The 12,564-nt window shown below is 46.8% G+C and overlaps 1 protein-coding gene across 2 annotated transcripts in view; it reads left to right on the top strand.

Annotated features, from left to right (window-relative positions):
• The window catches only part of LOC109867833 (calcium/calmodulin-dependent protein kinase type 1D), a 61,854-nt gene extending 50,135 nt beyond the window's left edge, over window positions 1-11,719 (top strand). For both annotated transcript variants that reach the window (XM_031801052.1, XM_020457155.2), the window contains exons 8-11: window positions 785-863; window positions 8,411-8,498; window positions 8,728-8,893; window positions 9,063-11,719. In XM_031801052.1, the coding sequence (XP_031656912.1) occupies window positions 785-863; window positions 8,411-8,498; window positions 8,728-8,893; window positions 9,063-9,229 (500 nt within the window). In that variant the 3' untranslated portion in view covers window positions 9,230-11,719. The remainder of the gene's footprint in view (window positions 1-784; window positions 864-8,410; window positions 8,499-8,727; window positions 8,894-9,062) is intronic.
• The last annotated feature ends 845 nt before the right edge of the window (window positions 11,720-12,564 follow it).

Raw genomic sequence — 12,564 nt, forward strand, 5'->3', positions numbered from 1 at the left:
ACTATTATTCTAAAATGTAAAAAATAGTAAAAATAAAGAAAAACCCTTGAATGAGTAGGTTTTCTTAAACGTTTGACTGGTAGTGTACATTTTCCCTGACATTCAAAAGTACTGTTTACATTTCAAAAGTTCAGGCAGGACAGCAATATAGTCCATTTCACTCACCTATCAATATAACGCGTTTTCATCCTGACTGCCTCTTATCTGGCGGACTCACTAAACACAAATGCTGTGTTTGTAAATGATGTCTGAGTGTTGGAGTGTGCTTCTGTCTGTCCGTTTGCTTAATATAAGGAATTCGATGTATAGTATTTACTTTTACATTGTACTTTTACTTAAGTATGGCAATTGAGTACTTTTTCCACCACTGTACTTAAGTACATTTACTGTAAAAAAACAAATATTTTTAGATTTTTACTCAAGTTGTATTTTACTGGGTGACTTTCACTTTTACAATGAAAGTCCTTGAATTTGACTTGCCAATGTCCGTATGAACCCTGATTTAAAGGATGTCTAGTCCTATGTTGTTGTATAGGTGGAGTTATGGCGATTTGCATATATTCACTTTTGTTCCTCATGTGGAACTGTATAAACTTTTTTATTTTTGTTTCCAATTTTTTGTTGTTTCAAACCATTTTTTAAAATCCCAATGCCCCATTATTTATAGAAAGACCCAAATGTACAGTATGTGTGCGTGTGAGTGTACCCAATTGTTTGTATGTAATGCTATCTTGAATGGATGGAACATGGTGATATTGTGTGTCTTCCTCTGTTCCACAAACAGCCAAACAGTTCATCAGCTCTCTGATGGAGAAGGATCCAGAGAAGAGATTCACCTGTGACCAGGCTCTAGCCCACCCCTGGTGAATGTCTATCTACCACCACACCATACTATACCACACCACACTATACCACACCATACCATACTATACCACACCATACCATACTATACCACACCATACTATACCATACCATACTATACCATACTATACCACACCATACTATACCACACCATACCATACTATACTATACTATACTATACTATACCACACCATACTATACTATACCACACCATACTATACTATACCACACCATACCATACTATACCACACCATACTATACCACACCATACTATACCACACCATACTATACCACACCATACTATACCACACCACACTATACCACACCATACCATACTATACCACACCATACTATACCACACCATACTATACCACACCACACCATACTATACCACACCATACCATACTATACTACGCCATACTATACCACACCATACCATACTATACCACACCATACTATACCACACCATACTATACCTCACCACACCATACCATACTATACCATACCATACTATACCACACCATACCATACCCCACCAAACCATACTATACCACACCATACCACACCATACTATACCACACCATACTATACCACACCACACCATACTATACCCACACCATACCATACTATACTACACCATACTATACTACACCATACTATACCATACTATACCACACCATACTATACCACACCATACTATACCACACCATACCATACCCCACCAAACCATACTATACCACACCATACCACACCACACCATACCATACTATACTACACCATACTATACCACACCATACTATACCACACCATACTATACTATACCACACCATACTATACCACACCACACCATACTATACCACACCATACCATACTATACTATACTACACCATACTATACCACACCACACCATACTATACCACACCATACCATACCACACCATACTATACCACACCATACCACACCATACTATACCACACCATACTATACCACACCACACCATACTATACCACACCATACCATACTATACTACACCATACTATACTACACCATACTATACCATACTATACCACACCATACTATACCACACCATACTATACCACACCATACCATACCCCACCAAACCATACTATACCACACCATACCACACCACACCATACCATACTATACTACACCATACTATACCACACCATACTATACCACACCATACTATACTATACCACACCATACTATACCACACCACACCATACTATACCACACCATACCATACTATACTATACTACACCATACTATACCACACCACACCATACTATACCACACCATACCATACCACACCATACTATACCACACCATACCATACTATACCACACCATACCATACTATACCACACCATACTATACCACACCATACTTTACCACACCATACCATACTATACCACACCATACTATACCACATCATACTATACTACACCATACCACACCATAGTATACCACACCACACCATACCATACTATACCACACCATACCATACCACACCATACTATACCACACCATACTATACCACACCACACCATACTATACCACACCAATACCACACCATACTATACCACACCACACCATACTATTCCCCTCCAAGCCATACTATACCACACCATACCACACCATACTATACCACACCATACTATACCACACCACACCATACCCCACCAAACCATACTATACCATACCATACCATACCACACCATACTATACCACACCATACTATACCACACCACACCATACTATACCACACCAATACCAATCCAATTTTAGACTACTAACTTCACATTTCTTCTTTACCAAAACATTCTCTTTGATTTGGACATTTTCCACACAACATACAATGTATAAACATCAAACATATACTAGGACAACTCTTAACGTTACAATGTTTTCGTAATAACGACATCTATTAACCTTTAATAACAAAACAAAAATGACATACATTTTCATAGTCCATCTATCGTCATGACCACCATTGTGGCTGATGGAAACCATTGTTCCAAAGTCCCTTTATTTCATGTTTCATGTTCAGAGGCTGGTTCTCCATATTGAGGGGACACAGGAATGTTGTGTGGCCTAAGATTTACCAGGTCATAAAACCCCCACATCTTCAGACCCACAGATTTCTCCTCCTCTGTTGGGGTTGAGAGATAATCTGTAGGGTTGTGGTCTCCTGTAACCTGACCTGATCAGGACAGTCATGACAATACTATACCATACCACACCACACCACACCACACCATACCCCACCACACCATACCACAACCCACCATACCACAACCCACCACACCCCACCACACCACAACCCACCCCACCCCACCACACCACACCACACCACAACCCACCCCACCACACCATACCACAACCCACCCCACCACACCACACCATACCCCACCATACCACACCACACCATACCACACCACACCATACCCCACCCCACCACACCATACCACAACCCACCCCACCACACCATACCCCACCCCACCAAACCACACCATACAACACCATACCCCACCACACAATACCATACCCCACCACACCACACCATACCATACCCCACCCCACCATACCCCACCCTATCACACCATACCACACCATACCCCACCCTATCACACCATACCACACCACACCATACCCCACCCTATCACACCATACCACACCATACCCCACCCTATCACACCATACCACACCATACAATACCACACCATACTATACCACACCATACCCCACCACACCACACCACTCCATACCACATCACACCACACCATACTACACCACTCCATACCCCACCATACCACATCACACCATACCCCACACGCCACCACACCATACCCCATCATACCACACCACACAATACCATATCACACCATACCACACCACTCCATACCACACCATACCATACCATATCACACCATACCATACCATACCCCACCCCACCACACAATACCATACCATACCCCATCATACCACACCACACAATACCATACTCCATCATACCACACCATATCAACCAGGCTCTAGCCCACCCCTGGTGAGTCAAGGTAGAGTCTGTTTAGTGATGAGGCCTCCAACATATCTCTTTCACCTGCAAACATCAGAGGGTTAGGAACAATGGGAAGGGCTAGGGAATGGATTGGGACAACACAATCAGAGAGAACCACTCGCCGTGCCGAAAGCTGACATAAATATGACACAGATAGTGGATGTCTGAATGATGCAGTGCTCCATGTCTTCCTTCCTGCCTCCCTCCTAAAATATCTGCTCCACTGGTCTGAGAAGGGGGGAGAGAAAGATGCAGAGAGAGAGAGGGGAGGGTGGGGGGGAGATGTAGAGAGACAGAGAAAGAGAAAAAGAGGGAGGGAGACAAATCTGCTGAATGAATGGGTGCCAATTAGCAGGCTGCGTCCTGAAGGATGCTTGGAGAATGCAGAGGCAGTGGCTACGTTCCAAAAGGCACCCTATTACCTGTAAAGGCCCTATGGACCCTGGTCAAAGTAGTACACTATATAAGGAATAGGGTGCCATTTGGGATGCAGACTAATCAACCATTATCTGGCCCTGGCCCGGGCCAGACCTAATGCTACTGTCTGGGGTTTGGGAATCTATTCAATGTTCATCAAGTGGTGGGGCTGCCATTTAGCTGCACAACAAATCCCTGATTCTAGCTTTAATGACAGAGACAATATGTGGGTGGTTGGCAAATGGAGAATAAGGATAGGACTTTTAGGCAATCTAATCATTGGCCTGTTACGTCTTGGCCCTGTTACGCCTTGCTGTTACGTCTTGGCCCTGTTACGTCTTGGCCCTGTTACTTCTTGGCCCTGTTATGCCTTGGCCCTGTTACGTCTTGGCCCTGTTACGTCTTGCTGTTACGTCTTGGCCCTGTTACGTCTTGGCCCAGTTACGTCTTGGCCCTGTTACGTCTTGGCCCTGTTACGTCTTGGCCCTGTTACGTCTTGGCCCTGTTACGTCTTGCTGTTACGTCTTGGCCCTGTTACATCTTGGCCCTGTTATGTCTTGGCCCTGTTATGTCTTGGCCCTGTTATGTCTTGGCACTGTTACGTCTTGGCACTGTTATGTCTTGGCCCTGTTATGTCTTGGCCCTGTTACGTCTTGGCCCTGTTACGTCTTGGCCCTGTTATGTCTTGCCCTGTTATGTCTTGGCCCTGTTACGTCTTGCTGTTACGTCTTGCTGTTATGTCTTGGCCCTGTTGTGTCTTGGCCCTGTTGTGTCTTGGCCCTGTTATGTCTTGGCCCTGTTATGTCTTGGCCCTGTTATGTCTTGGCCCTGTTATGCCTTGGCCCTGTTATGCCTTGGCCATGTTATGCCTTGGCCCTGTTACGCCTTGGCTCTGTTACGCCTTGCTGTTACGTCTTGGCCCTGTTACGCCTTGCTGTTACACCTTGGCCCTGTTACGCCTTGGCCCTGTTACGCCTTGGCCCTGTTACGCCTTGGCCCTGTTACGCCTTGCTGTTACGTCTTCCTGTTGTGTCTTGGCCCTGTTACGCCTTGCTGTTGTGTCTTGGCCCTGTTACGTCTTGCTGTTGTGTCTTGGCCCTGTTGTGTCTTGGCCCTGTTACGCCTTGCTGTTGTCTCTTGGCCCTGTTAAGCCTTGTTGTTGTGTCTTGGCCCCGTTACGTCTTGGCCCTGTTACGTCTTGGCCCTGTTACGTCTTGGCCCTGTTACGTCTTGCTGTTACGTCTTGGCCCTGTTACGTCTTGGCCCTGTTACGTCTTGGCCCTGTTACGTCTTGGCCCTGTTACGTCTTGGCCCTGTTACGTCTGGGCCCTGTTACGTCTTGCTGTTACGTCTTGGCCCTGTTACGTCTTGGCCCTGTTACGTCTTGGCCCTGTTACGTCTTGGCCCTGTTACGTCTTGGCCCTGTTACGTCTTGGCCCTGTTACGTCTTGGCCCTGTTACGTCTTGGCCCTGTTACGTCTTGGCCCTGTTATGTCTTGCTGTTACGTCTTGGCCCTGTTACGTCTTGGCCCTGTTACGTCTTGGCCCTGTTACGTCTTGGCCCTGTTACGTCTTGCTGTTACGTCTTGGCCCTGTTACGCCTTGGCCCTGTTACGTCTTGGCCCTGTTACGTCTTGGCCCTGTTACGTCTTGCTGTTACGTCTTGGCCCTGTTACGTCTTGGCCCTGTTACGTCTTGCTGTTACGTCTTGGCCCTGTTACGTCTTGGCCCTGTTACTTCTTGGCCCTGTTACGTCTTGGCCCTGTTACGTCTTGCTGTTACGTCTTGCTGTTACGTCTTGGCCCTGTTATGTCTTGGCTCTGTTATGTCTTGGCCCTATTATGCCTTGGCCCTGTTATGCCTTGGCCCTGTTACGCCTTGGCCCTGTTACGCCTTGCTGTTACGTCTTGGCCCTGTTACGCCTTGCTGTTACACCTTGGCCCTGTTATGCCTTGGCCCTGTTACGCCTTGGCCCTGTTACGCCTTGGCCCTGTTACGCCTTGGCCCTGTTACGCCTTGCTGTTACGTCTTCCTGTTGTGTCTTGGCCCTGTTACGCCTTGCTGTTGTGTCTTGGCCCTGTTGTGTCTTGGCCCTGTTACGTCTTGCTGTTGTCTCTTGGCCCCGTTACGCCTTGTTGTTGTGTCTTGGCCCAGTTACGTCTTGGCCCTGTTACGTCTTGGCCCTGTTACGTCTTGGCCCTGTTACGTCTTGGCCCTGTTACGTCTTGGCCCTGTTACGTCTTGCTGTTACGTCTTGGCCCTGTTACGTCTTGGCCCTGTTACGTCTTGGCCCTGTTACGTCTGGGCCCTGTTACGTCTTGCTGTTACGTCTTGGCCCTGTTACCTCTTGGCCCTGTTACGTCTTGGCCCTGTTACGTCTTGGCCCTGTTACGTCTTGGCCCTGTTACGTCTTGCTCTTACGTCTTGGCCCTGTTATGTCTTGGCCCTGTTACGTCTTGGCCCTGTTACGTCTTGGCCCTGTTACGTCTTGGCCCTGTTACGTCTTGCTGTTACGTCTTGGCCCTGTTATGTCTTGGCCCTGTTACGTCTTGGCCCTGTTACGTCTTGGCCCTGTTACGTCTTGGCCCTGTTACTTCTTGCTGTTACGTCTTGGCCCTGTTACGTCTTGGCCCTGTTACATCTTGGCCCTGTTACGTCTTGGCCCTGTTACGTCTTGGCCCTGTTACGTCTTGCTGTTACGTCTTGGCCCTGTTACGCCTTGCTGTTACGTCTTCCTGTTGTGTCTTGGCCCTGTTACGCCTTGCTGTTGTGTCTTGGCCCTGTTGTGTCTTGGCCCTGTTACGTCTTGCTGTTGTCTCTTGGCCCCGTTACGCCTTGTTGTTGTGTCTTGGCCCAGTTACGTCTTGGCCCTGTTACGTCTTGGCCCTGTTACGTCTTGGCCCTGTTACGTCTTGGCCCTGTTACGTCTTGCTGTTACGTCTTGGCCCTGTTACGTCTTGGCCCTGTTACGTCTTGGCCCTGTTACGTCTGGGCCCTGTTACGTCTTGCTGTTACGTCTTGGCCCTGTTACCTCTTGGCCCTGTTACGTCTTGGCCCTGTTACGTCTTGGCCCTGTTACGTCTTGGCCCTGTTACGTCTTGGCCCTGTTATGTCTTGGCCCTGTTACGTCTTGGCCCTGTTACGTCTTGGCCCTGTTACGTCTTGGCCCTGTTACTTCTTGCTGTTACGTCTTGGCCCTGTTACGTCTTGGCCCTGTTACATCTTGGCCCTGTTACGTCTTGGCCCTGTTACGTCTTGGCCCTGTTACGTCTTGCTGTTACGTCTTGGCCCTGTTACGTCTTGGCCATGTTACGTCTTGCTGTTACGTCTTGGCCCTGTTACGTCTTGGCCCTGTTACGTCTTGGCCCTGTTACGTCTTGGCCCTGTTACGTCTTGCTGTTACGTCTTGGCCCTGTTACGTCTTGGCCCTGTTACGTCTTGGCCCTGTTACGTCTTGCTGTTACGTCTTGGCCCTGTTACGTCTTGGCCCTGTTACGTCTTGGCCCTGTTACGTCTTGGCCCTGTTACGTCTTGGCCATGTTACGTCTTGCTGTTACGTCTTGGCCCTGTTACGTCTTGGCCCTGTTACATCTTGGCCCTGTTACGTCTTGGCCCTGTTACGTCTTGCTGTTACGTCTTGCTGTTACGTCTTGGCCCTGTTACGTCTTGGCCCTGTTACGTCTTGGCCCTGTTACGTCTTGCTGTTACGTCTTGGCCCTGTTACGTCTTGGCCCTGTTACGTCTTGGCCCTGTTACGTCTTTGGCAGGTGGTTTGATAGCGTTTAAATAGACTCACAATGGTTTTGTTGTGCCAGGTGTGTTGTGACAGGTGTGTTTTGACAGGTGCGTTGTAACAGGTGTGTTGTGACAGGTGTGTTGTGACAGGTGTGTTGTGACAGGTGTGTTGTAACAGGTGCGTATTATAGAATGTGAGACATCCAGTAGCTCAGAGCTGGTGCTTGATAGATATCCAGGCCAGGAACTGAACACTAACTGTGTCAAAAGAAAACATTCATCTACTTGTCCTTTATGGTGTGTCTTTGTATCTCAGGATTGCTGGGGACACGGCTCTCTGCAAGAACATCCATGAATCAGTCAGTCGGCAGATGAGGAAAAACTTTGCCAAAAGCAAATGGAGGGTAGGTTCTATTCGTACAATGATTGGTTTTTGTGTATGTTTACTGTATTTGTCAACCTCCTCTATTTGCATATGCCAACCCTCTCTCTCTCTCTCTCTCCCTCCCTGCCTCCCCTCCCTGCCTCCTCTCTCTTTCTCCCTCCCTGCCTCCTCTCCCTCCCTTCCCCCTCTCCCTCCCTCCCTTCCCCCTCTCCCTCCCTGCCTCCTCTATCTCGCCGTCTCCTCCACAGCAAGCGTTTAACGCCACAGCAGTGATCCGTCATATGAGGCGTCTCCAGTTAGGCAGTAGTCTGGGTGGCAGCTTTGGAGGCAGTATGAGTGTGGACCAACCAGGACAGAATTCTATGCCAGCCAAGAGCATGTCTGTAGACTGTGCCTCCCTCTCACGCAAAGACGGTTAGTGAGTGACTCCTTTACTTTATGATGTGGGGAGCAGGCCGTGTCCAGTTGGCTCTGTTGGGGTCTATTAAAGGATTTTTGTTCCGTCATTGATTGGTTTCCACTAATACTTTAGTGATTGTGCTCGTCTAGTCATTGAGGTTATCGTCTCTGCTTCTCCCCTCAGGTCCTCTACAACCTCTGTCCACTCTGCCTCCTCTGCCATCCTCCCCTGCGGCCTGCAGCGCCCCCGTTAGCATCGGAGTGGAACCACATGTCGAACCAGAGGCAGTGGTGGAGGTGCCCCGGCCACGCCCCTCCACGGTCACCACCATCCACACGGGGACTAAATGACATCAGGTTCCACGCGAGGTCAGCTGGGAGACCACAGAGCTTTGAGTCGGGATTCCATGATTACAATTCCGCCCCTCAGAATTCCACAATTCGTCTCTCTTAGTCTGCCCACCCCGCCCCATTCTCAGCTGCTGGGATTGAGAACTTGAGGAGCTGTTCAAGGCTCCATTTACCATGGATCAGCACTCACTGCAGTCCCAGTGCAGCACTCTGATGTCCGTACCCTCCACAGGAGGTGTATTCAGTGATGTGAAATAGAATGAGGAGAACTGACAGGATTTCCTATTCTATCTAATGTATCTGTTCTACACCGTACGTTCCTATCTGAACACTCTGCCCGCTAACGGGCCACAGGACTGGTGGAGGAGAAGTAGAGGACCACTGACTGTCTCGCTCTGTCCTCCTGACCAGAGGGTGGCCAGCGGGGTCAGTCTCCCAGTGCTTGAATCGGGTCGGTACGGAGTCATTTCAACCTCAAATGTTCACCTCCTTATTGAATATTCACTCTAAACATTGTATAATATCAGCCTGTAGTTTAGAAAGTAGTGCCCCCCCCCCCCCCCCCCCCCCCAAGGCGCATTTGTTATTGTTTTTGTTTTTGTTTTGAGGACATGAGCATCCGGCAACGTAGTAAAAACTGTTGTTTTGAAGTAACGTCTTTGTTGTCCTAATATCGCAGTTTCACCGCAATGGATCGCAGCTTCAAGATCCTATTCCATTTCTTTAAAATATGGTACTGTAATATGGTACTGTAATATGGTACTGGTATGGTACTGTAATATGGTACTGTAATATGGTACTGTAAAATGGTACTGTAATATGGTACTGTAATATGGTACTGGTATGGTACTGTAATATGGTACTGGTATGGTACTGTAATATGGTACTGGTATGGTACTGTAATATGGTACTGGTATGGTACTGTAAATATGGTACTGTAATATGGTACTGTAATATGGTACTGTAATATGGTACTGGTATGGTACTGTAATATGGTACTGTAATATGGTACTGGTATGGTACTGTAATATGGTACTGGTATGGTACTGTAAATATGGTACTGTAATATGGTACTGGTATGGTACTGTAAATATGGTACTGTAAAATGAAAATGACCACCTGAAATCTTTGTCATAGCACCTGCCATGTTGTAAGACTGTCCACCGAGAGACAAAAAGAAGACCTGTTCGTATGGTGGTGTGAGGAGGCCACACTATGGGAACTCACCAGGTTTTCATTATTAGTCTTAATTATTGAGCCTGCTGTATCTCGGAGACTGTGAGCCTGCTGTAACTCGGAGACTGTGAGCCTGCTGTATCTCGGAGACTGTGAGCCTGCTGTATCTCGGAGACTGTGAGACTGCTGTATCTCGGAGACTGTGAGACTGCTGTAACTCGGAGACTGTGAGACTGCTGTATCTCTGTGAGACTGCTGTATCTCGGAGACTGTGAGACTGCTGTAACTCGGAGACTGTGAGACTGCTGTATCTCGGAGACTGTGAGACTGCTGTATCTCGGTGAGACTGAGTGTTGGGCACAGAACACCCTCTATGCCTTGTGTTGAACATCGCACATGGAAACCGTTGAGTGGAGTTAGCGTTTCATGCAACTGAAACAGAGCATTCAAGGCTAAAATAGTAATTCCATATTATTCTCAATCATATTTCTCATTTCTGTTTTAAAAGCTTGAATGTTTTTCTGCAGTTGTTGTTACGGTTGAGCACTGTTTCATTGTTACCAACTGTAGGAAATAGCTGTTGTATATTTGCTTTGTGTTTTCTGGATATAGAATGTCAGTGGAATAAATAAATATCTATCTGCAGAGTCATGCACACACACACATCTGTGAATGAAGTGCTTTAGTAGTGTGAGATTGATGAAATCCCTTTTGATATTACTGTAGTGACGGTTCTGATTTGATTGTACACTTTTCCTAATGGAAAGGTATGTAATTGTCTTATATTTAATGACATTTGTAAGAACAGTACGTGTGTCACTAGACTTTTATGTTGAAATATATAAATGGAAACAGATGTTACGTTAATAAGATAAAAGGTATAGTTATTGCTTGGTGGTTTAGTATTTTATTTTTAACGGACCGATTGCGATGTAACCGTGAAGCCATGCTTAGCATCAGGATGCAACGTAGGAACACAACGTTGTGACCCGTTCTCAGGGAAATTCTTTGAGGAACATTTGAGGACATGAAACCCCAGTTATGTTGATGATGATGATGATGATGATGAAGAGGATACATGTATTGACTAAAGCACACGTTGCATATTATTACGTGCCCTCAGGACAGTTGGGCCCATAATTCATAGCCTTGTGAGGGCAGTTTGATATATCCCATAGTTGGGGGTTTGTTTTAGATTTGTATAATACAAGGCTAAGAATGAAAGAAGGCATATACCTATTACCACTGTACTGTAGTTTTATTTAAACACTGAAAATGACAAACTACTAAATAAAGATTGAAGTAATTTGATAATCATTGTTCCGTTGCAGGAAGTCTGTAGCATGTAGTGTACTTTAGTTAGCTGTTCTCCCCCTCCGCAGGCGTTGGCTGTTCCCAGAACTGTGGTGCTGTTCTCGTCTCTCTCTCTCTCTCTCTCTCTCTCTCTCTCTCTCTCTCTCTCTCTCTCTCTCTCTCTCTCTCTCTCTGTCTCTCTCTGTCTCTCTCTCTTTCTGTCTCTCTCTGTCTCCCTCTCTCTCTCCCTCTCTCTCTCCCTCTGTCTCTCTCTCTGTCTCCCTCTGTCTCTCTCCCTCTGTTTTTCTCTCTCTCTCTCTCTCTCTGTCTCCCTCTGTCTCTCTCCCTCTGTTTCTCTCTCTCTTTCTCTCTCTCTCTCTCTCTCTCTCTCTCTCTCCCTGTCTCTCTCTCCCTGTCTCTCTCTCTCTCCCTCTGTCTCTCTCTCCCTGTCTCTCTCTCTCTCCCTCTGTCTCTCTCTCTCTCCCTCTGTCTCTCTCTCTCTCCCTCTGTCTCTCTCTCCCTCTGTCTCTCTCTCTCTTCTCGCTTTGCTACTCTCTCCCAAAGTTGATGGTTGTAAGTTTTCACACAACAGGGAGAAGGAGAATATGTTGTGTGAACGTTTGAACTGTCACTAAAGAACAATGAGTTCTAGATATATATGTTCGTAAGAAAGTAGGTCCTCTCCTTCCTGTGTAAATATAAATCTCATGAACCAGATTTGCTTGGAAAGGAATGTTTATGATTGATTTTCTACGTTGTTTGTTTACTTATTTGGATCTCCATTAGCTTTTGCAGAAGCAGCAGCTACTCTTCCTGGGGGTGCACAACAGTACATGACTAGTAACAAAATACTGATACACTGACAG

The sequence above is a fragment of the Oncorhynchus kisutch genome, linkage group LG22 (assembly GCF_002021735.2).
Source record: "Oncorhynchus kisutch isolate 150728-3 linkage group LG22, Okis_V2, whole genome shotgun sequence".
Lineage (NCBI taxonomy): Eukaryota > Metazoa > Chordata > Actinopteri > Salmoniformes > Salmonidae > Oncorhynchus > Oncorhynchus kisutch.